The sequence below is a fragment of the Rhinolophus sinicus genome, chromosome 3, assembly GCF_057876585.1.
Source record: "Rhinolophus sinicus isolate RSI-liver-muscle chromosome 3, RSI-T2T, whole genome shotgun sequence".
Classification (NCBI taxonomy): domain Eukaryota; kingdom Metazoa; phylum Chordata; class Mammalia; order Chiroptera; family Rhinolophidae; genus Rhinolophus; species Rhinolophus sinicus.
In genome coordinates this window covers 28,385,729-28,412,116 of record NC_142503.1, presented here as the reverse complement: position 1 = coordinate 28,412,116, position 26,388 = coordinate 28,385,729, and the positions used below count along the sequence as shown (strand labels likewise).

Below are 26,388 nucleotides of genomic sequence, written 5' to 3'. Positions count from 1 at the left end.
AGGATATACTGGAGTAGCTATATAGAACAGTATAAAGAAAGGGAAGACCTGTATGAGTTACAATAGATCTAGAACACTTCATAGAGAAGTTCTTATAGGAAATGGAGAGACAAAAAATAGGAGTGCAGTTTAGGAAGTTGATAATTTATAACAAGTATTATACTTTGGGTATAATATTAAGAGAAGACGTTAGCTGCATAAGTATCTACTTATTCACTGGTGGACAACATTCCACTGGACAACTTTCAAGAAAAAAGAGAACAAAATCATGGTCACACTTGTCTCTCTCTCGTCCAAGTCAGAATTTCTACTCACTTCTAACCATAACCAAGAGATAGCTAAACCTATAGAAGAGTTGCAACATTTATTTCAGACATAAAAGAGGATTCTGGGAACATGACTTTGGCAATTCCAAAAAGAAAATTGTTTACATGCAGTCGCACACTCTCCGGGCTGAAAGAGATCTTGCTAGTCACTTAGGCTCACCATTTCATTTTATAGATAAAGAAAATCATGTCCAAAAAAGAGAAGTGAATGCCCAAGATCACACAACTGGTAAGGAGCCAGGCTATGTGTTATACCGCCTTCATGAAGTGAAAATCATGGCCACTAAATTTGGATAATTATTGATTATTATGATTATGTATTTACTTCAGCTCTACTGACCACTAAGGCCCTACTAAATTACCAAGTGACATGTTCATAGAGTGAATCAAGCTTCATCCTGAGCCTTGGACTCTATGACAATATTAAGGCCATGCTCAGGGTTCACAGTGAAAACAGGTTCACAGAAAAGAAAAATTATTTTGAGTACTAACATTGAATCATGTAATGAGTTCAGGATTCCATGATAATAAAACTGTTTATTATACTAGATGGCAGCAAACAGGTATCTAGGTGTATATTCAATTAACTAGGAAATTGAAAACAAAATGAGACCACACACACACAGATTGGGTCTAAATTTACCTGAATGAAGTGACAGTTTCCACAAGTATTAAGCTCTTGCATGCTCTCTAAGACTCTTAAAGAAGCTGTGGTTCCTTTTTTTTTTTAATTGAGGTTCCTCCTTATACATAATAGGATGCTAAATATTGTGGTGAACTGCTGCAATGTTGAAGTGTACAATCACTGACTCTTGGACAGGTAGGACAATATTTTATGTATTTCCAGGATCTTTTTCCTGGCCTTCAGAGGCAGAGTGACAGTCAGAGGATAGGGGATATGCAGTAGTGAAAAGACAACTCTGGGAGGAGATGTTGCAAAATATAACATCAGGATTCACAGGACAGTAAAGTATTACCAACAGCAGGCTGTAAATACTGGCAACAGAGATAGTTGAAATTGAGAAAGATTAAATCACCGTTAGGACCTAACCATTATCTAGGTGACTGTCTTCAAAACGAACCATGCAAGATGATCCACTGGGGAATGAAACAAAAACACTAAAACTTTTATTTATATGTGTTGTTTATCTAAAATAGGAAAGAAATTAAGGTTTACTAATACTGAACATATAAATACTGAACACATGGAGCCTTCAGTCAGCCTTCAGAGTTATATGTCATATTTGGTAGGAGAGAAATTCTGCAGGAAGAGTGGGAGGACCACAGTTCTGAGGGGTACTTAGTAGTACCTTTACTTGCCTCTTCACGTAACATGTTAGAGCATTTTTTTTTACAGGTTCTACATAGCTGATTAAATGGATAAACATGTTATACTGATATTATGATGGTTTAACTAATCATGATGTAACAAACAAGTGGCTTAAAAACAGTCAGGTAAAAAAATCTCATATTAAAGGTAATTCTAATAAGGCAAGCTCAAATCAACAATAGGAAAATAGCTGAGCTGACTCTTTTCTTACCCCTAGAATAAGCTCTAAGCAAAGATGATAGGAATTTGACTTGCAAAATGGGAAATTGTCCTAAAGACTATCTGAAATTCAGATTGACGACTACTACTCATTTTTTGAACTTCTAACTTGTGTGTATTGTGCCCTTTATGGAAATGAGACTGAGATTGTAATTAAAACCAAATATTGAAATAAATGTAAGCATTCAAATAAATGTAAACCAATATTGAAATAAATGAAGGTCAAGCCAACCTTCAAATTGTGTTTCATAAACTGTACTTTTCATAAACTGTGGATGTTAGATGAGGACATCCCCCTCCAAAAGAAGTAAACGTCTTCAAACACACTGCGGGAAATATTTTGTTCTATCAAACATTAAAATTAAAATTAAAATATTTTATACTATTGCTCGGTTCAACTTTATCAGGACTTTAAAAGTTATATTTTTATATATTTTATAACGAACAAAACATATTAGAACATTGTATATATGTATAATTTACAAATATGTAAACATGTACATTGTGAGTGTGTATTCAAATTGTTTTTACTAATGGATATATTAATAGAATCCAAACTTTGACGACCTATGACTGAGCAAGTCCCTTTACAAGATGAAAGTGTAAAAAGAGACAAGAGACTTAGGTATGGCCAATGTCACTATATGACATAGATTCCTAAATTCTTATTACTCAAACTTTTTCCATTTCATTCTACTCTGCTTTCACTGTCCCTCCTCAGGATTAATTTATCAGATATACATTTAGGTACACAAATCCAGGGCACAGACCTGGGCTCCTTATCCTCCTACACTTCTCCAAGGGCCTTCATCCTTTAAGGATTGCTCTGTTCGAAGCACAAACAAAAGTAAAAGGAATATTAAAGGGGAGGCATCTGCCCATCATATAAAATGAATCAGGTGCAAAGGAAGTACTCAGATATTAGAGTGGAAAGACACTATTGGATAAGCTAATTTCTTATTCCTAGAATGAAATTTTTTCAAGTGAACACTCATAAGCAAGAGAATTACTAAAAATGTATTCACTATTTTGAACTGTACAGGAGAATGAGGAATGGCTTAGAAATAAAAGATTGATGTGAGTGTGTAGAAAAGAGTCTGGCATTTTGGAGCAGGCCAAGGGAAGTTTCCCTCCCAGATAAGGGGTTTCCATGGCCCTGATAGAGTTCTTCTATGTTGGCTCCCTTTTCTTTGTAGAGCTTGGCTGAGAGGCCATAACTCTTCTACAGAAGGTATATTCCCTTCCTATAGGCCAGTGTTTCCAAAGCATGGTCCTGGGGGTCTGGTCTGCCTACACCAGGATCACCTGTGGAGCCTGACAGACATCCAGGTTCCTAGGCTCCACCCCAGATCTACTGAATTAAATTCCTTGGAAGGGACTTGGGAATCACTATTTTTGATACCCCTAGTTGATGTGTATACTTTTGGGTCTCACCTCTCAGGAGGAATATGCTGTCTGGTAACTAAAAAAGGAGAAAACATAAGATCAGGGGTTCCTCTGCTGGTTCGCGGTCATTAAGGGCTCACATTTGAAAGATAATATTATATGCATATTATGAACTTCAGTAAAATATAAGACAATTTCTGGCTCATAAAGGAAATTAAACACTCTAACTGGATACATTTGAGGAGAGATTGTAAACCTTCATTTTGAAAAGGACAACTTGTTTTGTTTTTTTGGGGGGGGGGCGGCTGGGCACTGGGACAGATTCAGCTAATACTCAACTGCATGCAACTGCGTTCCAGAAACACATACATTTAATGCTTAAGGTAACCATAGAAGGCAGTTTGTATTAGGCCCATTTTGTAGATGGGGAACGGAAGACTCTGAACGGTTAACTGTCTCACCTAAGTTCATTTAACTGGTGAGAGGCAAAGGTGAGATTTGCACCAGACTGCTGAAATTTACAGCCAGTGCATTTTCAACTGTGCTTGTACTACTACCCTTCTGGTTCTAAATCCAGGATACCACTGGTGAACAGATGACAGAAAAATAAAAGTATAGAGGAAATAGTGAAAAAAAAAAAAAAAAAAAAAAAAAGGGAAAGGCTAGTGTATCTGGCCAAAAGGAAACATTCAGGCATTCCTTTTTGCAGTCGAAGTACAATAACATACAACTGAGGGAAATAAAGGAACCTTTCTAAATGGATGACTTAGTACTCCTGAAGTTGTAGGTCAACAAACAGGAAACATTCTCTTGGTTTGAACGAGAACACAGAGTTCCCATCTTAAGAGAAATTTTATTAGGATCATCAATAGTGACAAGTGGTCGGGACAGCTGTTGAGCTTCACATTTTCTATGTACAGAGCACGCTTAATACCCCCCTGGAGAAACGGTGCAGCGCTGATTCAAGAAGCAATAGTTCTCAATTAGGAGCCACAGCTGCCACTTCCTATATCAACCGAGATTTCCTGGGTGGTCTCTCATCATGCCGTAATTATTAATGTAACTTTATTAATGGACTTGGACAGGTCTGAGCCCAGAGCCGCATGGCTGTTATTCACTGAGCCAATACAGCTACGATTCCATTTGTTACCATGCCCATGATGCAATTTCACAAGCTTAATACTAATTTTCCCCCTCTATTTTGTATTGGTGTTTTCTGATCAATGAATATGGACCTGGGGTTTAGAACAAGATAGGGGAGGTAGAAGGAGCTGAGGCTTTGGGGCCAGTGTGCCCTGAATTTCAATGCTTGCTTAGCTGTTTTGGGAAAAAATAACATCTTTTCTTATAATCTGAGTTTCCTCAAATTTAGTGAAATAAGAATGGTAAGAGCAATCGTACTGAATTATTATAAGATAAACTTGAAAAAAGTGCCTGCTTAATAAATGTTTCTCATTTCTCACCTGGGAAATTTGGCTACCATAAATTACACACTAAAGTTGCTTTTAACGTATTTATTATGATAACAAGAGCTAACATGTATTGAGTACCATCATTCTGTCAGTCCCTGTTCTCAAGGCTTTTGGTATTTTATCCTGTTCAATCCTTTTAACAAGTAGTAGGAGATGGGAATGATAGTATGCCATGATAAAGATGGGAAAACTTTGGCCCAGAGATGGGAAGTACCTTGCCCAGGAAGTCCTATTTCAAAGCCATACTCTCAATCTCTTTATACTATTGCTTCCTATTATTCTAGAAGAAGAGTACTACACCAAGAAGATATAAAGAGGCAGCACAGCACAGTGATAACAAGAAGGCTGCTGGAGTCAGGATGCCTGGTTTGAATCATGGCCCTGCACTTCTTAGCTGTGTGTGCTTTGAGCAAGTCACTTAATCTCCTTGTGCCTCAGTCTGTTCATCTGTCAAACAGGATAACTGTACCTACTTCATAGAATTGTTATGAGGACTAGTAATGATTCAAATATGTAAAGGGCTTCAATTAGCACATGGTAAACATGTTGTAAATACTATTATGATAATAAAGTCTGATGCTGAATGCCTTCAACACTGGAAATGGAAACAATCTGCTTTCTTCTTGCTCCTGTCAATGATTATAAACCTTTCTTACAATTCTGCATCAAATATTAACTTTGCTAGTGTTTTAGGAACGAACATGTCTCAATTTCTTTTTAACACAATAATTAGTTTTGGCCTCTCTGTGATGTGAACAGTACTAAAATCCATTTAGGTCGGTGAAATCGTAAGGTAAGAAAAAGAGAAAAAGTAAAAACATTGTCTTTAGAAATAGGCACTCATCAAAATGGAGACTCCCAGCAGAACCCTAGCCACACCCACCACACGCAGACTGTAATTTTGAAAATTCACGCTGTAGCAGTGTCAGCACTTTTAATGGCCATGTTAAAAATCTACTTTTAAAGACCACGTGTTATTTTTTTCAAGGTCAAAAAACTCAAGTTCAGAGCTTGAAGTTTGAAAGTCCATAATTCCCTATAGTTGTCACAAGTACCTGTAATACAAAATCTAGCACTTTGTTTTCATCTGTGTGGTATAAGGAGTGAGATGTTTACCACATTTTACTTAATTCTTACAGCAGGGAGTTTACCAGGCTCTAATTTTGAATTTTCCTCTGGCCCCACAAATCTTGGTTTCCGATTTGCAAATTGAAAGCCAGGCATCAGCACAGCTATACAATAGAGTGTCTACACAGTGTCCTTTTTGTATGACCCTAAATAAAAACAAACAATTGAATGATGCCCCCAAATAGTTTAATATATAACTCATTCATAGAATATAAAACAGTGCCTCTTTTTTAGTACTTTTTTTGACTTAATTTTTTTAACCAGGAGTTTAATTCAAGAGTGAGGCAAATATGCTATCAGGTTTAAAAACACACTTAAAAAAAAAATACTTATACTGGGACATAATGCTGAAGTTGAGAATACAACAGAAATCTCACCAAATCAGCTAATACAACTTGCCCATTTAATAAAAATCTACCATCTGTTTTCTGAATTGGTAATATCAGACTGGAAAAGCATTCTGAGGAACAAATTTACTGGACAGATGCGATCGGGAGAATAAATGGAAATGGAGGAGAGAGGAGAGACTGAAAACAGTTCAGCATGCCACTCTAAGAAGTATGTCTTTCATTTTTTGGTCCATGTGTGTTTACTAAGTTGAGGCCCTGGCCTGCTCTTCTCAATTCCCTACTGATAAAAGGCTACCACGCACCAAGGTTTCTGTTTCATTCCCAACACTGCACAAGGTATCCACTTGAAACCTGATCTAGCCTTAAGAATCTGGAGGTTCCTTAACGCCTTTGGGATTTGCAAGATACTGGGAGGGCGATAGAAAGGTGAGGGATGTGATCGAGTGGAGCCTAAAGGTTACTTGGGACCAAACTATTATACTATTATAAAATAAATAGAGACTTTTCCTCTCTGATGTGAACCAGGCACACCTTAGGGGAACGCACGAGCAGTGTGGCGGCCTTTCTGGCATTAAATCATAAAAGCCCAAGCCTTGCCAACATTTGTGAACATCTCCCAGTCATTCTAGGAGTCTTTACTACCCAAGACCCTTTTTACTAGGATGGAGAAATCAGGCAAACCCTATTCCCATGATCTTTTCCCCCTATTTGACAGCTCCGCTTTCTTCCAGCATGGTCCTGTTTCCAGCATGGAGCAGGTTAGATGGTAAATCCAGTTTATTCTAATAAAGACCTACAGCCATTTGAAATCACCTTGGAGTTTATAGCTGTGTGGCACTCATGAATTTACAATGCTTGGAAAGGTGCTCAAGAGAAAGGCCGTTACCCACTTATTTGGGGAATCTGCTTCAGGGGCCCAAAAGGACAACCACAATTATAGCAATGACGTGATTCATAGAAAAAGACTTCCATATTCTATATATTATTATTGCATTCAACTGCTCTCTCAGATTTTGTTTCAATTGTTAGTACTTGATGTGATTATAAAATAATAACACATAATTTTAATCCTTACGCCAGTACTCCTATATTTAAATAACATTTTCTTTAAAAGTGAGGCCATTGAGAAGTTTTAAATAAACTCCCAATAAGGTTGTTATTGCTCAAGAATTTGTTTTCAGCTCTTTCTTGGGAACCAGCTTCTGAGTTAAATTAATTCATGAACCTCATAAGAAAATCAATCTTATTACTATTTAGTCCCAACCAATTTAATTTAATAATATAGTGAAAATGTTTGGAGCAAATAATTTCATTATCTGGAACTAGCTGGTACTGGCATTTTCCTGTCCTTGCTTACAAACCCCCCAGGCACTGTAAATAAGTGGAGTAGTGACTATAACGGGGCATTTAAGTGTCACTGTTGCTCTGTAATACCATCCTTAGTAAATTTATGTGGCCTCTTATATGACCTTGAAAAGCATCATAATGTAGGAAAATGGGGACAAAGAACTCTCAGTAAATTGTGAACACTTCAGGTCCAGGGGCCATATCTTCTTTCTAACTCCTGGCCCCCGAAACAATCCACTTCCTGGATCACTTAAGATAACTTTATTTTTATGCTTATAACAGGTTCTCAGTAAATATTCCTCAGTCACTAGTAGGTTTAAGGTTGAAACCTACCTTTCTAATTGTTTCTTCCAACTGAAATCTATTATTTCTTAAAGCCAGGGCTTTGAGAAAGCCATCTGGTTTCTCCTCTGAATGACTGGCTCACCATCAAAAGTAAACAATTTTCAGAACATTCTCAGTTTGCTCAACCTGCCACACTGCTTTATAGCAGTCAAACCAAATCCTTGCATTTGGCTACATTATTTTCAAAATGTCTGCAGAAATCACACCACTCCATGCTCAGGATCATGCATTTTTTGATTTAATTATTTTAACCAGTACTGAGAAATCATTTCATCTCCTTTGGTTACAATGGCTTTTCTTTTTGTACACGAGGAAGTTGCTTATCCAGAGTGGGAAATAAGGCCCAGTGAGTAGCCCATGATTTTCCAGATGTCTGTTTTCAGGAACCCTTCAAAGAGAACCAGGCTTTTTGGCTTTGCCTCCTCTTAAATGGGGTTTTATCGCTTCTGTATTACTTTACAAATATCAAGGGCTCTGTACCTTATTAGTTTAATAATTTCCTCTTTTCCTGAATATTTACCTTTAGTTTATTTTTCCTAGATATATTAATTAAGGTATTTTATTTGTTTACTTTAAATTTTGTTATTATTTTTACAAATACTCCTTATTCAATTTATAAAATTCCAAATTAATAGCCCTTTAAAAAACATGCTGAAGGATCTCTGATTTTGGGCTTCAAATATTTATACACTTTTTCCTTGTGTTAATGAAATGTTAACCATGTCCTACGCCACATATTTTCAAAGCTGGGGAGAAAAGGGACGGAAACTGACATGCTCAGTGGAAACTTTCATGCAGGCTTATAAAGTAGGTAGTATTTATCCTTCTTTACAGATCAGCAGCTTCTTACGGCTCAGAGATTAAGTGACTTGTCTGAAATCCCACAGCTCTTAAGTAGCAGTGTCAAAATTCAAGCCACATCTGTCTGATTCCCTGTCTGAGCACCTCGACAAGGCCTTTGCGAGGGTGGCTCCTTTCAGTTTCATTTCTCAAATACTCCTCTCATGTGAGGGAAATTTTAGGAAATTCAGTTGTGTTTTCTGAGCCTCTCAGACAGAAAAGACTATCATTACTGATTCCAGCACAAGAAATATTAGTCAGGTTTCAGAGACAGGATCTTAAAGGCTAAAGGTTCACAGGTTGTCAGTTTTTAGAGGATGCCACGAGACAAGCAAAGTACAAATAACCCAGTTTCTGCAGAAGCTGTCAGTCAGGTGCAGGAACTATTTCTATTTCTCCTCCTCTTCAATAATAATAATAAAGTTATTATCATTATTATTCATTTAGAACAGTCACAAACCAAGGGAGTAGGTAAGACAGGGTAAATGGAAATCTCAGTTTTCTGACATTTATGTACAAAGGATGGTGAGGAGTCCCTGTTTTGAGGCTTGAGGTAAAGAGAAGAATAAGGCTCTAAGAAAAGCCAGAAACAGAAATGAAGTCAGGAAGACAAATTATTTTCCCTTTCATCCTCCAAAGCACATCATATACATATGAGGTGTGATCAACAAATATAGTGAATGTTTAAATTTAAAAAATCCTTTACAGTCAAAGACACATTGCCATTAATCCCCCTCAAAATATTCCCCCTCGTTTTGAACACACTTATCCCATCGTTCTTGCCACTTTCTGAAGGTGTTCTGGAAGTCCTCTTTTGTGAGTGCCTTTAGTTGCGCTGCTGTGGCTGTCTCGATATCCTGAATTGATTCAAAACGTTTACCTTTTATGGTCATTTTGACTTTGGGGACGAGCCAGAAGTTGCATGGTGCCAGATCTGGTGAATAAGGTGGATGAGGACACACCGTAATGTTTTTATTTGACAGAAACTGCCGTACCAGAAGTGATGTGTGACATGGAGGGTTGGCATGATGGAATCATGAAACCGTTTGCCCATTTCACGTTAATGTGTTATTTGTGATCAATGATTTATGGCGTGCTTTAAAACACACACCTTCCCTCAACCATAGCTCACACCCACTGACTGCATCAAACGAGTTGAAACTTGTCACACACTCTTACTAAGGTACCATGTCCCGCTGCCCGTATTGAAGATCCCTGCCTTTCCGTTGGATGGCACTTGGTAGAAGCATTCACCATATTTTGTGATCACAACAGAAAGTCTCCGTGTCACACATCATTTCTGGTACAGCAGTTTCTGTCAAATAAAAACATTACAGTGTGTCCTCATCCACCTTATTTACCAGATCTGACACCGTGCAACTTCTGGCTCTTCTCCAAAGTCAAAATAACCATGAAAGGAAAACGTTTTGACGGGACATTGAGGCAGCCATGACAGTGCAACTAAAGACACTCATGAAAGAGGACTTTCAGAACTGCTTCAGAAAGTGGCAAGAATGATGGGTTAAGTATGTTTGAAGCAAGGGGAATTAATGGCAATGTGTCTTTTACTTAATTAATTTAAAAAAAATTTAAACATTTACCATATTGTTTGATCATAATTCGTATGCAAACTCTGTGCACTGTTGGCATCTCCCTCTTCACCAGAGAAAATAACACGAGAGCCTAGTTACATGACTGAGATTCTCTGCCACTGTGTTTCACCGTTTGGAGCAACCTATTATTTCCTCTCCTTTGAGAATAAACCTAAGAACTCCTTATGATTTACAGAGTCCCAGAACACTTGCAAGGAACATGTGCATTTCTGGTCTTTAAAAAATTAAAAAAAAAATTAAATTGAGATACACTTTACACTCAGTGAAAAGCACAAATTTAAGTTTACATTTCAATGACTTAACAAATACACATAGTGTCATCGACACCTCAATCAAGAAATAGAACACTGTCTTTTAAAATTTATGGTATCATATATGACACAGCAATCCCTCTCCTAGGTATCTACCCTGAAAAAATCTGAAAACATTTATCCATAAAATATATGTGCTCTGATGTTCACTGCAGCTTTATTTATGCTGGCCAAGACATGGAAACAACAAAAGTGTCCTTCAATAGATGATTGGATAAAGATGTGGGATATATACACAATGGAATACTATTCTGCCATAAGAAAAGACGAAATAGTACCATTTGTGACAACATGGATGGAACTTGGGATTATTATGCTGAGCAAAATAAATCAGACAGAAAAAGTCAAGAACCATATGATTTCACTGATATGTGGGATATAAAATTGAAAGCAACAAAGGAACAAGACAAACAAAGAAACAAAAACTCATAGACACAGACAATAGTTTAGTGGTTACCAGAGGGAAAGGGGGGAGGCGGGTAGTAGATGAGGGTAAAGGAGATCAAATATATGGTGATGGAAAGAGAACTGACTCTGGGTGGTGAACACACAATGTGATATATATATATATATATATATATATATATATATATATATATATATATAAACTTTAATTTAAAAAAAATTATGGTAGCATAAAATCTAGGACCATTGGACAAGTCTATTAAAAACAGGAAAGAAAGCCATATTCAGGGAAATAAAACTTTAGGCACTTGACATACCTATGTAAGGTCCTTTTTCCAGGAGGGAAGAGGGGAAAACAAACTAGAATACTGATTTTTCTAAGCTAGCTTCTTGTGACTTTATTCAAATTGGTGAGCTTTGCTTTGCATTACACTTTTATATAACACTCCTAGGAAAATGTGACAATTAAAGAAAGGCATCACATTTTCCCTTCATTGTTACTTTGGCTCTTGATTTTATTATACTATTAATATCATACTACAAAGCTCTTGGTTGCAGTTGGCTGATTAGTCTTATTCATGTTGAAAAGGATTATAATCCCATCTTAAACTTTGCACAGTGCAGCTCAGTGTTTTCCACTTAGACAGTTCTTAACCATAATGTTATAATTATACCATTTTCTCAGCAGCATCACCCACACAATATAATTACAGTCAAAGCTAAGGCTATGTTTATAGTGTACTAAAGAGGATAGAATTGTTTCATTTTAAGTGATTCATTTACCTCCTCTGTTGGTAAAAGAAATGCATGGTAATGGAAGAGTTATGGTCTTAATATGCTTCTCTGAACAACAATTTCAGATACCAGTAAGCCAAAGAAGAAAATAAACCCCCAAAACCCCAATATGAAAAAGTATGGGAGACATGATTCCAAGTCTGCTCACCACAGTGACTCCTAATTTGAAAATCTAGGATGGGCAAGATAATGGAGACTAGCATGATGGCCATGGTGGGGTCTCAGCGATGTCCTCCCTTGATTTGCCTTGCTGCAAGGCATCCACAAGCACCTCAAGACAGTTTGCAGGACTAACATCATGTCAATATTTTTGATCTAGGCTCTGAGCCTATAGGACATGAGGTGTGATCAAACAATACGGTGCATGTTTAAATTTTAAAAAAATTATTACAGTAAAAGACACATTCCCATTAATCCCCCTCAAAATACTCTCCCGTGCTTTGAACACACTTATACCATTGTTCTTGCCATTTTCTGAAGCTGTTCTTGAAGTCCTCTTTCAGGTCTTTCTTTATTTGTGCTGTCATGGCTGCCTTGGTGTCCTAAATCTATTCAAAACGTCTGCTTTTCATGGTCATTTTGACTTTGGGGAAGAGCCAGAAGTCACTCGGTGCCAAATCCAGTGAATAAGGTGGTTGAGGACACACCGTAATGGTTCTATTTGACAGAAAGTGCAGTATCTGTAAGCGATGTGTGACACGGAGCATTGTCATGATGGAGGATGAAATCGTTTTCCTATTTCATGTTAATGCGTTGTTCGTGATCCATGATTTGTGGCAGGGGTGTCCAAACTGCGGCCCGCAGGCCAACTGCGGCCCGCAATCCATTTTTAATTGGCCCGCAGCAAATTCCAAAAATATATTTAGTTTACTTAAATAAACCAGGTGAGGCAATACGTACTTCACCTCGAGTGAGTGGCCCGGCTGTTTGTGTATTTTACCGCATATGGCCCTTGGTGAAAAACGTTGAAAAAAGTTTGGACACCCCTGATTTATGGTATACTTTAAAATACACCTTCTCTCAACTGTAACTCATACCTGACTGATTGCACTGAACAAGTTGAAACTTGTCACACACACTGTTACTAAGGTGCAATGTGCCGCTTCCTGTATTGAAGATCCCTGCCTTTCTTTTGGATGGCACTCGGCAGCAGCATTCACTGTATTTTGTGATCACAACAGAAAGTCTCTGTGTCACATGTCACTTCTGGTACAGCAATATCTGTCAAAGGAAAACATTATGGTGTGTCCTCATCCACCTTATTCACCAGACCTGGCACCGTGTGACTTCTGGGTCTTCCCCAAAGTCAAAATGATTCAGAACATCAAAGCAGCCATGACAGCACTCTAAACACACTCAGGAAAGAGGACTTCCAGAACTGCTTCAGAAAGTGGCAAGAATGATGGGATAAGCATGTTCAAAGAGAGGGGGGATATTTTGTGGGAGATGAACGGCAATGTGTCTTTGTAATAAACTTTTTATTTATTTAAACATTCACCATATTGTTTGATCACACCTCGTAAATGACTCATCTAAGCACAGAGAACTTCAGTGCAGCAGGACATTCATTCCTTTAAAACATACTTCATTCATATCCACTATGGGCCAGTTCTAGGTGCCAAAAACACAACAGGAACAAAGCAAAAATCTCTGTTCTCATGGAACTGAACTCTAATGTATTTTAGACCTGTCTTTGGCTTATTTACCTGAGTGAATAAAAAGAAAGCTTTTACTTTTTTACTATGAGTCGTATAGATTCATTCATGCCAAAACGTCCACCAGCCAGCTGTAGACTGAAAGCGCCATTTTTCTTAACATATGGGTATGAACCTAGTCTGGCAAAGAGAGGACTGGGGAATGAGTGGAATACGCTGGGTTCATCTGTATGAGAGAGCACCGGCCAGCTCTCTGAACTTGGTAGAGGCAGAGATACATGCTTCATTTCCAGGGCATCTCTCATTTGCCTGCCCAAAGCCTCTGGTTTGAAATGTTTCATAAAACCTTGACATTCTTTGACTTGTCCTGTTCCACGAAACCTTAGTCACAGGAGGAAGAGAAGAAAACATGTGGGAAACCATAAAAAATGACTTGGTGGGAAGGCATGCCCAGGTATAGGTCTCTTGGTTTTATTTTAGGAATTATTTCTGAAGTGTATGGGTATTTTTCTTTTTCTTTTAAGAGAAGGCCAAGTTATGAATCAATTCGATAGCTTTTAGGCCAACAAATGGATGTATATGGTGCAAATGATTCCTCTCCTTGGTTCTGGGACATCCAAGAGCTGAGCCTCGGGCTCCTAGAAATCAGTCAGCAACACTAAGAGAACTGAATAGTCTCTGAAATAAAATTCTGTTATTTTTGGTTATCATTTGGATTTCCTTATTTATGTGAGCTTGAGTGAGTATGCTACCTGCACCGCTCTCAGCCTCTAAGCCCCTGCCCTGGGACAACGGAGCACAGGTGAGTGGGGAGAAAGCAGGCCATGTGTCATGGACAAGGGAAGTGGTGGTCATATTCCAAAGGTTCTCCATAGGCTTGTAAATGGCAATCTTTCAAGAGCAAATATCTAGAAAGTCGAAATAAAAAAATGGCACCATTTAGAAAATTGTAACAAACTAGTTCTCTATCTTCTCACTTTCTTTTTGGTTTCTCTAACTATGTGTTCATACATGGGCCTTTGCCACTTTCCAGAGATAGAACTCTTAGTCACTAGTAAGTCTAATTTCATGGGTTCCACTGGGAATGTGAATTGTCTTTACTTGGGGGCAGGAATTGTTCACGAGGGATTATTCTATTTTTCACTATGGATTTTTCAAATATACACAAAAACAAAAAGCATGATTTAAAGAACCACTACATGTTCCTCATCTAGCTTCAGCAATTACCAACATTTTACCAATCCTGTTTTGTATACTTGTTCTACCTATTTTTTTTTTAAACTGTCTGCTTCCAACCATAACCACCTACATATGTATCTCTAAAAACTAAGGACGTTCTCATTTTTTGAAAATAGTATCAATATCACTCCTAACAAATTAGTAATGATTGCTCAGTATCAAATGCTCGGTCTGTGCTCAATTTTCCAAAAATATCTCAAAAAAAGTCTTTTGACAATTTGTTTGAAACAGAATACAGACTAGGACTCCACAATGTCTCTTAAGTCTGTTCAGCTCCATGACATTTCTTCTCCTTTTTATTATATCATTTTGTTTTGGTTGAAGATAATTTCCTTTAGCTTATTGCATTATTAAAGAGTCATTTAAAATGTTCCTATATCTCTGTTATTTCCTATGAATTGGCAGTAAGGCCTAGAGGATTAATTTGATTTGGTTCAACTCTCATGGAATCCATTACGAGTGGTACTATGAACTCCTGTATCAGGGATATAATATTGTATGATTGTGTGATCGATCTGGGTTCAAAATTTCGTCAGCCTGATACACCCAGAATAGAGTACAACAAAATATTTTATCTTGCCTAAATCTATTATGCTATTAGAGGTTCTAAAGTGGTAATTTCTCTAATCCTACCATTTTATCTGCATTTATTAGCTAGAATATGTCTATATAAAGAAAGACAACAACAAAAAAGCAACTTGCCTTCACCAACTATTCATTTACCCTGAAATGCAATTTATACAAAAATTCAAGGTAATTGCTTCATTAGTTCCCTTAATGTATCAATTTTTAGAATAATGAGTAGATGCCCTAGTAACCTCCAAAGGAGATCATTTTTTTAAAAGTATCAGTATGAACTTACTGATGAATCATGTTTTGATACCAGTTTTTAATGGACTGGAATTATAAGAATAGAAATGATGAAGTCACTTCTCCATTTTCAGCTACTCTGGGCTGTTTTCAGAGAAAAAGCACATTGTGTAATCTTGGCTATCTTTCCCCTTCTATTCCCTTTTATTCCTATTACTCTAATATTTTACCAGGTTCCCTTTATAAAAATGGCTGAAGTCAAGAGTAGAGACTATATGGCATCTAAAAATCCATGCACATATGCAAATCCTATAAGGAACCCTCTGTGGATATTTCGTGAAGGATTTACTCCTACTCAGGGAGGGATCAGTACAAACATCCACAGTCTAAAACATTTGAACACTGTGGTAGACTCATATGCTAGACGCAGGCAATGTCCATGTCACTGAGCACAGCTGCACAAGTGACATAATCACTAGCAGCCTGTGTTCCCTTGAACCCTAGTGGCTATGGAGGCAGTAATACGTAATCCCTTGAAAAGCAGTCCCCTGGTCCACTATACTCAGGAAGTGCTATGGTTCTTTTTTTTCTCTTGCCTATTCATAATGCACCCAAACATATTAGAGACTCTGAATGGTTCTGCAATAAAGAAGGCTGTTTAACTTTGCATATTTCCAGCATTTCCCAAACACTGGAGAAATGGTGGGCTAATATGCTAAGGGCAGAGTTCTTTGCAGAAATGTGCAAAGAATAATTTGTGGAGGGGATTTAAAAGAAATACATATTTGTTGTGGGTTATATTGTATCCCCCCAAAATACATCTCAGTTCTAACCCCCGGTACCTCTCAATGTGACCTTAGCGGTTTGCAAGGCAGGAAGGAGGTGGGGTATGCTACTCTGGTTTTCTGATTTGACAACTTTTCACATAGAGGCTGACTATGGTTAACCAAGATTGTTCAGTCAAAACCTAAATTTTAGTGAAGATACTAAAGGAAAATTTCAAAATTTTGCCCCAGCTGTCCCCTCACCCAGGAAAGGCAGTGTATTTAGAGTGGAGTGGAGTGGAAGATAGAGGGCAGGGGTCAACGGCAGGATGAAATGGTGCAGGACACATTACCGCCCTTATGTATCATGGAGCTCCTGACCCAGCTCTCAGTGCCACAGCTCACCTGCAGCATCACTCTAAAAGGCTGTCACAGGCTAGCCTGGGCATTTAACCACTAGTTAATACATTATTTGTTTCTCCTGTTAAACTTGATCTGGAAAGCCTTTTGAAACAAAAACACATTTTAAGCTAGGGACTCCAGGAGTGTATAAATCTATACATACAAAAAAAATCCTTCCAATAAAAGAGTACATGATTATAGCCAAATGATTCATCCAGGCAGTAAATGTTCTAAAAGCTCAGAGAAAAAGGATTGGCACTGAGTATAGTCCAGTAGGGGGTAAAGTTCCCTTTGGAAATGTAGAAAAAGTTTGTTTTGATGGCACACCTTCAATAAGGCTGTGTATATAGCCTTATTTCTTCTATACCTAAGGACAGTCTTTTTAAGGAGAAAGAGGAAGGAAAGGGAACAACATTCCACTAGGTGCCAAGCACTGTGATAAACATTTTGCCTGATCCTGCCTCAGGGCAGGCCTGAGGAGAGACTGAAGCAATTAAGCCAGCCTCTCTCTTGCCCACCACCCCCTTTGGTTGGCTTTCTGGTTTTCCCACCTGGCGCCATGTCTCATCCTCTGGCATGTGGAGAGTGGCAGGCCTCTCAGTCCCTCCCTTTCAATGATACCCTGCGCTCCCACCCCTAAAGGGGCAGCCTAACATGCAGGCCACCCCGAGGTGCTGATGGCAGAGCATGAAAGCAGGGTCTTTCGGGCTACAAAATTAAGTTTTGTACTTTTTGTAGAATCAAGTGACAATTGAAAGACATTATAACATTAAGACATGTATTTTTTAAATAAATTCTTTTCTCAACCTGGGTTGTACAGGCATTCTCTCGAGTGTGTGAGAAGTTTATTTCCTTGAAAAATATACTGCTCAACTCTGAGATATACTCTACTACATAGATCCAGCATCCTTTCCATCTTCCCAGAAAAGATGTAAATAAACTTAAACAGGAGATAAGCTTTGGGAAGTGGGGTGAAGAGGTAGGTGGGGTGCTTCCAGCAGCCCAGGCTACTACCACTCTTTCAGTAGGAGTAATAGTAGGAGCAGCAGCAAAAATAATAAACTATCTAACATTTATTCCATACCTACTTTGTACCAGGAATTTTTCTGTGTACATATCTGGTCCTCACAATGGCCCTTTGAGATAAATGTTGCTATCTCTATTAATAGATGGATAAATTGAAGCTCATGGCACATTGTCACTAGGCTGGCTGCATACATATGACAACTCATGTCTTCAGCTCTCAAACTCCGAAATCCTCACCACACAGCCTGTGACACTAGCTAAAACTAATACCAGAGTTTGCCACAACCACTCATGCTTGATAAGAACAAATACCTCTAAGACTTTGGTAGGGCCTCTTGTCTACTTTTCACCATGAGGAAGAAACATGGCAGAAGAGGAAAATGCATCTAGGGCTCTCACATTTGAGGAAACAATTACGTCACTCATCTGTGTTTGTGTTAGTGTTAGTTTTGGTGGAGAATGCCAAACTCAAACACCATGAAATCTATGCTAATGGCTCTCCCTCCACTTCCTTTCCGCATTTGCTCTCAAGTAATTCCTAGAGCTCAGTATGATATTCACTTAACAAATATTAAGCTCTCACTTTGTGGCAGACCCTGTTTAAGTTGTGAGAAAGGGAGCAGAGCATATAAAGAGACTGAGTTGCTGCCCTCAAAAGAACTTACATTCTAGAAAGGAAGATACCATGCATACAAGGCACTTGAGTTCAGTGCAAAAGATGTACAACTTCAAGAACTTTGGGAGTTCAGAAAAAGAAGAGCTTTGGTCACAGTAAGGATGTACTACCCAGGAGTTTCTCCATGTCTCTGGGGTTTGCCTGGCAGGAGTTTCATGCTGGCAGGTGCACAAAAGCCATTATGTGCTGACAACACAAGCACAGATGGGTTCTCCGGCAAATATTTGCTTTCACATTAACCCAAATTTGGAGTTTTAAAATGTTAAGAGACGAAAAAGAGTTAAAGGCTGCTTTTTCCATGATACATGAAAAATCAAAAGATAACCTGTTGCAGTAAAGACATAAATACTACTTGAAAACACCTCAAGGATTCATGAAGGCCATTGATCTGAATTGAGACATCTATGATGATGCTGTGAGGTTTCAAGTTTATGAGTATTTTAACAGTGCACAATTTCCTAACAGGAGAATCTTCTGTCTTTATTCTTTAGCATGATTCAGTGGCAGCCGTCAGTTGAGGAAAGATCTACAAACCTGCAAAGCTAAGTTCCCCTCGTATTGGAGCCGTGCGTTACACTGACTGTAACTCTTCATAAGATACTATTGTGTGATAATGATGATGCATCTCAGACAGTTAAGTTCAAATTATTGCCCATTCCATCCATCACCAAGCATTTACAGATGCTCAACTTTCATTTGATGGAGCACCTTTAATAATAATAATAGTAATAATTATAATATAATATACTTGTCCACACTGATTAGCAGATACTGTTACACATACTTCACAATATATGAGTTTACTGTGAAGTAAATTTGTAAAGTGAATCCTGTATTTTTATTAATGTCAGTTACCAAACCGAAGATAATTTTCCACAGGAGACTAAAGAACCACAACCAATAGAGACATGATGACTGTTTCCATAGAATACCTTATTACAGAAATAATCTTTCTTCTGTTTATAACATACTTTTTCTTAAAGGACCAGACAGTAAATACATATTTTAGGCTTACAGAGCTATAGCCTATGTTTCAGCCACACGATTTTGCCATTGTACTCCTAGAGTGCCAATAGTCAATCTGAAATAAATAGGGATGGCTGTGTTGCAATAAAACTTTATTTACAAAAACTAACATCTGGTATGAGGACCACAGTTTGCCAACCTCTGGTTTAAATAATTGTTGACCTTAAAAAAAAAGAATTAGCTTATTTTTTATCATATATTATGAATTACACACAAATCAATTTCCTATAAATCATATATTTTTAAAAGCCTTTTGAAAGTTTTATAATCTATTTTCTTCATGATCTGTTCTTTAGTAATTAATAACCTCTTGGGTTATTTTTGGTCGAAATATATATTATCGCATATTGCATGCATTTGCCATGAAGCACACTATTACTTGAACTACTACTTAATGGTACCTATGTTTGATTTCCACAAATCTTTTTATAAATGTGAAGTATGGTTTGCTTTCTCAGTACATAGATTAATTTGTATTAAAATCAGGACACACCTATGTAATGCATTCAAGCTTTGTTTTCTCAAGGCACAAGTGCACATTATCTGAAGAAACTGTTCATCACAACTAGGAACTAGTAATGGATGAAGGCTTTTCTGGAACAATAGAGTCAGGAGTCCTCTCCTTAGAGAGCCTCCTGTGTGCAGAAGTCAGCGCTCTCTTGAGAGCAGTGATTACAGTGTTGGTTTTGAAGCTGTAGAACTCAGCAGCAAATCAGAAGACTGCAGGCTAGAAGAACTCAAAGGTCACAACCAACTCTGGGATTCTAGAAATCACTAAAAAGTGTTCACCACCCCCTGGGGTCACCCGGGGTGAAAGAATGTTTGTCTTGGCTTTCTTCCTTGAAAACTGTGTGTCATGCTTCGAAAGAGAAACCATACTAGGAACTGGTATATACAGTACACATAGGCCCCCTGGAATTTTTAGGGGCATGCTTAATCATCCTTCTCAGACTTAAAAAAAAAATAAAAATACTCACTTCTAAGATCAAGGCTTCTAGAGGCCTATGCCCATTTTCTTAGAAGCCTATTTTCTTACTGTTTGGGTTCCAGAAGAAACAGAAGACCTTGACAGATGTTTACAACCAGAGAGGACCTGCAGGTACATGAGGGGGCTGACCTCGAGCTCTGTGCTCATTCCTCATTCTAGAGGTTTCACTAACACTGGCCTAAGCATCAGCACAGAGAACAGATCTCTTGTAAGGTAAGTGGTGAATATCCATTTAACTCTGATTGTGGCTCCGCAAATTGCTGGGAGCTGAAGTAGGATAAAAAAGTTAAGACCTAATGTTTATCTTACAAGGAATTCTTATCTCTCAACAATTACATGTGAAAGCAGGGCAGTGTATAATAAAGCTCTAACACTGGGAAATTTGGCAGGCATTATCTGGGTATTTCAGGCCTGGAATAAAAGTAACTGCCAAGTCCATATTTTGAGATAACTGAACATTGTTGTTGGAATTACCAATAATATGCATCATCTCCACTTGACTTTGCAAGCACTGCACTGACGGGTATCTTCTTTACTCTCCTGGTGGTCTGTCGAGAGACTCAGAAAAGCTATTTTCTTCATACCTCCACTTCTTCTTGTAGAAAGTACATACTACTACTTGCCTTCCTCTTACTTCAGAAAAGCAAAGAAGAGGAATAAATAGTTATCTGTAGGATACTTGGCATTATCTAGAGATGAGTGTTATATGTGAGTGAGAAAGGGCTACCACTAGGTTGGGTGCAAGAAAGAGCCAACATCAACACTGTTTCCTTAAAAAGGATCATAATAATCTGTGCTTAATTACTGAATTATTGGCTAAATGTATATAAACAGTAGACTGTCAAGAATTCAGTGTCAGCTTCAATGTCAGAACCCAATGTCAGTGCTGCTGTCTAATTCACGTCGAAGCTCAAGTTTTTTGTAATAAATACTGCACATTCTCTTTAAGATACCATCCCTGCAAAGACACACTTCTCTTATGTTGTGCTTATTTTAGCTGTATTGTCAGCTAATAAGCCCTTAAAGTTGAAAATATCTTATGAAAAAGAATGCTTAAGGCTGAGAGGGTTATTTGGGTCTTATGGGAGCAGTGATGGGTCACAGGCTAGAGGGGCGCTACTGGTCCCTTGCAGCTGAAGTGCCAACAGAATACCACAGTGATGACACAAACATGTCCTGTGACATACTCCAAGGCTAGACCATGACACTAGTCCCATGACCTGAAGTTAAGGTTCCGTGGAAGGCTTTTGGGAAAGACTGTAAGTATTTATAGTAATGGACAAGAGAAATTTCTCCTCCTGTATATCTTTATCCCTCTCCTTTCATAAAGGGCAGCTGAAAGGCATGGAGGTACTCTGTGGTAGCCAGAGTGATTAAAATGTTGGGGAAGACCTGGCTTCTATTTTTTTTTTTCCTGCGTTTTTTTTTGTGTGTGCATGTAAAATCCAATGACTATTCATTAAACACTTGGCATGTGCCAGGTACTTACCAGGTACTGTCGGATATAAGGATGTACAAGATACAGCCCCTATCTTTAAAGATAGCACAGTCTATTAAGAAGGATTAGAAAGCACACAAAAGTCTCCATTAGGTTGAAACAAATGACGTAACGATATTATGGTCCAAAATAGAGTCGAGTATGGGAAACTTCACATTCAATTCTAACACTTGTTGGAATAAAATAAGAGCCGTGAAAGAATATAATAAACACTACAGGGCCAGCTACTATTCTAATCACCTTAGATACATATCAATACTCGTAATTCTCAAAACAACTTTATGAGGTAGGTACTATTAGCATCTCTATTTTAGAGATAAAAAAGCAAAAGAGAACAGAATCAAGGAACACAGAGGTTATGAAACTCAGGCAAGATCATGCAGAAAGTATGTAGTAGAACTGGAATGTAAACCAAAGCTGTCTTGCTCCAGAGGCTGAATTCTTCAAGTACTGTGATATATACTCTCTCTCCGTGACAGGGAGAAAGAAAGAGCTACAGAGATTCCAAAATGGAAGTATGCATCCTCTTGGGGGAACTGAGAAAAGCTTTGCGGATAAAGTGATATTTGAAGTATACTTTACAGACAAAATCCATGAAGGACTTTTCCCAACGGGACAGCAAGAAGAGGGAATTGATGGCAAAGGAGTCATTATGAATGGATAGAATGAAGTAAGAATGCAGAGGACATAAACGTGGGCATACATAGTACACAGGGGAGATAAGGCTAGAAAAGCACACAGGATCCATGTTGTGGACTTTCTGGAAGGCCAGGGAAATGAGTTTATTCATAATTTAGAAAACACTGGGGAGCTACTGAAGTTGATCAGGCAGAAGAATCACTGGATCAGAGGTAGGCAGGAAGAATGAATGTGGAAACAGAGAGTAGACTGGCTTGGGAGAGGGAAAAATAGGAGGTAGGGAATTAAAATTACGAGGCTAGGAAAACAGTTCGGCTAATAACATTCAATAAGGACATGAACAAGCAAGATGACAGTTACCATATTAAGCTTTTTGTCTCATAAAAGTGTTTTTTATTGAGAAGCAACTCACAGTTGTGAAAGAAGTTGCTTGTGAACTTAGAAAAAATTAAGCAATTTGGTTGCTACGCCTGTCTAACATGGTATCTTTTGGAACCCTTTCAAAACTTAACTGACCTCAGTCATTGATGTTTACGTTCAGAATGTCTGTTTTCATAAAATCTTGCACTAATTTATGACCCAAATGCCAGTCAATGAAACAGCAATATTTTTCTTTAGCTGGACATTTGTTTTATTTTGAGGTGGAAATGCCATAGATCACAAAATTTACACTTTCACAGTGATATGCGATAAATTCAGTGAAAAGGAATGACTTTAAAAAATGAGAGAAAAAAATCCTCCTCAGAAAGATGTGCAATCATCTAAAATTTTGTTTCTATATATGCTTAATAAGTCATATAGTTAGCCCAAATGATCATCAAATCCTCTGCCAATAATCAACTATGACAGAGAAATAAAATTATTGGAAAACACAAAGAACGTGGAACCCCAGCACCCTGAAGTGTCTGTCTTCTTCAGGAATACTAAAAATGTTTGCTTTCCTCTAGAAGATTCTAACCAACTTTATCACTCTCCCCAGCAACAAGAAGCAGCATTTTTTGTGATCAGTTTGTACCATTACTTCTTTTTAAAAAAATCTTTATTAAATGTATTGGGATGACAATGGTTAGTCAACCTATATAGGTTTCAAGTGTACATTTTTATAATACATTATCTATCTATTGCATTGTGTGTTCACTAACCAGATTAAGTTCTCCTTCCATCACCATATATTTGACCCCCTTTACCCTCTTCTACCATCCCCATCCTCCTTACCCTCTGGAAACCACTAAATGTTGTCTGTGTCTATGATTCTTTGTTAGTTTGTTTGTCTTGTTCCTTTGTTGCTTTCAGTTGTACATCCCATATATGAGTGAAGTCATTTGGTTCTCAACTTTTTCTGTCTGACTTATTTCACTTAGTGTGATAATCTCAAGATTCATCCATGTTGTCCCAAATGGCAGTATTTTATTTTTAAAGTGTAACTAAGATGTCTCTATCTCTTTAAACTGTTAACTCCCTTAAGATCCTTATCCTGAATGTGTGTTTTTGCTTATAGTTAAGCTTTTGCACAGGTGAAGTATGCTGCTACCCATGTTTGCGGGCTGAAAAGTCCTGATGGGACTTTAAAAAAGACCTTTCTTTCCAGAAAATATTTCTTAAGAATCTACTGTGTGATACAGTGACCGTGTACACAGTGACTCAGGGAGGTGATGTGGGCACTAGGGTCTGCTACATCTCTGTGAAGTGCTCAAATGATAACAGCAGCCATGTGTCCAAGCCTGTGCACTGTGGGAGATGCCCACTGATACTGAAATATCCACTGACATGGGTTACCTTATCCAATCAGTCCTGGGACAGAGGGCAGGTAACTTTTGATAAGGATAGGATTCTTCTTTGTGCGGGGAGGTCAGGTCAGTGTCTATGTGATACACCACAGATGAAGGATAATTAGATAGCACGCTTGCTTATCACAAAGACAAAAAATTAACATGGCAAATGAGTGGTAGGAATTTCTTCAACACATCCATCATACCCATAGCTTGTAGTTCAATAAGGCTCAATGCTTCGGCTCCTCAGACCTCATGCCTTGACAAAGAAAATGGCTTGGGGAAATCATACTACCACTTCGGGGGAAACTGAAGGGCAGTGTATTATGGGTGTGTGTTGGGAGGGTTCCAATGTGGCTTCCAATGTTTCACTGTTAGGAAAACATTTTCACTGATTCCTTCTCATTTCCTTACGGAAAGTAACAATAAGTCACATTGTCTGCCGAGTGAAGAATTTGGAATATACTAGTTGGGATAACCCAAACATAACCAAATTGCCACCTTTTTCAACCCCACACACTAATTAGGAAGCAGATTAATTTGTTAGATGTCCTAAAACAGGAGGGTTGTAAAGAGTTTGTGGTCTGACACAACTGACAAGTGGATGACATTAGTTAAAAAACAGCACCAACCATCCCTTGGAGTCACTTCCAAGGAAATGATGCTCACATCTCATATTAGAAATTTACTCTAATTTAGTCATAAAAACCCAATTATGGTTTCATGACACCAGAATTACCAATGAAACAGCAAGGGCTTAAACTCAATTAGGTACAACGTCTTCCCTTCCTTTATTGTATAATGTGGACTCTAGCATATACTTCAACTGATGAAAAAAAATCCATCCCTAGAATTTAATTAAAGGTACCTACTATGTGATCAGGTCATGTGAGGGTCGTAGAAGCAGCATAAACTGTGGGCTTTGCCTTAAAGTTCAACATAATTAATTCATGCAATCCCACACAACTCATTGAGTTCTGTGCATGCTACTAACATATACACTAAAATGTCGTGAGGTTTCAAATGCTCTCATGGAGCAACAGACAAAGTTCCACGGAAGCGCAGAGGCAGAACAAGTCTTCATTCAGGCCTAGAGGATGTGGAGACGCTTCCCCACAGAGCTGATGTTTGAGTTCAGTCTTGGGGAGGAAGAGGAAGTTGTCAGAGGACAAGAAAGGGATTTTTAAGGAAAAGAGAGAGTTCGCATGAAGGCAGACTTTTGAAGCATAAGGCTTTTTGGTTGAAGTGACAAGTTTAACTGTCAATGTGATTGCTAGGTAAAGAAATATCTCAAAATAATAATGATGATACAATACAGGATTTGTAAAAGGAGGCAGGTTCCTAAATTGAACAAACTAATTATTGGTCCACAATAAATTATTTCATCTTTTTTCTCCTTCTCATTAACTTGGCCTTACTTAACCTCTAAGGATGAGCAAATTAGAGCAATACAGAAGTAGCCTTGCAGAGAAGTTGAAAAAAAAAATTCTGAAAAAAGTGTTTGTGCAATTTCAATCAGTGATTCATCCAGTTACCATGACTCAAATAAAATGGAGAGAGGACAGTAGCTTCAATTACAATAAAGCATGGACACTGAAGGCAGAAAAAGTACTCAAGTTCTTACTTGTCTCTCGGTCTGGATTAACCCTTTGTAGACTCTGGGATGCTCTGTCAAGGATAGCTGGTGTGTCTGGAACAGAAAGAGGAAAAAACCATTAGTCATTTCTGTAAAAATGGTCTGATGTGTCCCTGTTGCAACCTCACTTTCAAATGACAAATGGTAACTTGGCCCAACCTCACAACAATTCGCTGTCTCTTTGTCTTTCTTTCTTTTTTTAAAATTAAAATTGAACATACCCTCTAAAAAAGAACCCAGAAATATCAGAGCAAATGGAAACCGGCTGGTCTTAGCCACCTCTGGTCTCATGCCTAGACACAGTCAGAAACTGTGAAAAAATGTCTTCCTATCTCATTTGAGTCCAAATTTGAGTCTTGCTTGTGAAAATGAAGAACATAAATTCTTTCTTTA

The 26,388-nt window shown here is 38.0% G+C and overlaps 1 protein-coding gene across 3 annotated transcripts in view; it reads right to left on the bottom strand.

The window, feature by feature from the left end:
• The window catches only part of GHR (growth hormone receptor), a 233,381-nt gene that overhangs the window by 40,139 nt on the left and 166,854 nt on the right, over positions 1-26,388 (bottom strand). For all 3 annotated transcript variants that reach the window (XM_019748545.3, XM_019748546.3, XM_074328964.2), the window contains exon 3: positions 25,984-26,049. In XM_019748545.3, the coding sequence (XP_019604104.2) occupies positions 25,984-26,049 (66 nt within the window). The remainder of the gene's footprint in view (positions 1-25,983; positions 26,050-26,388) is intronic.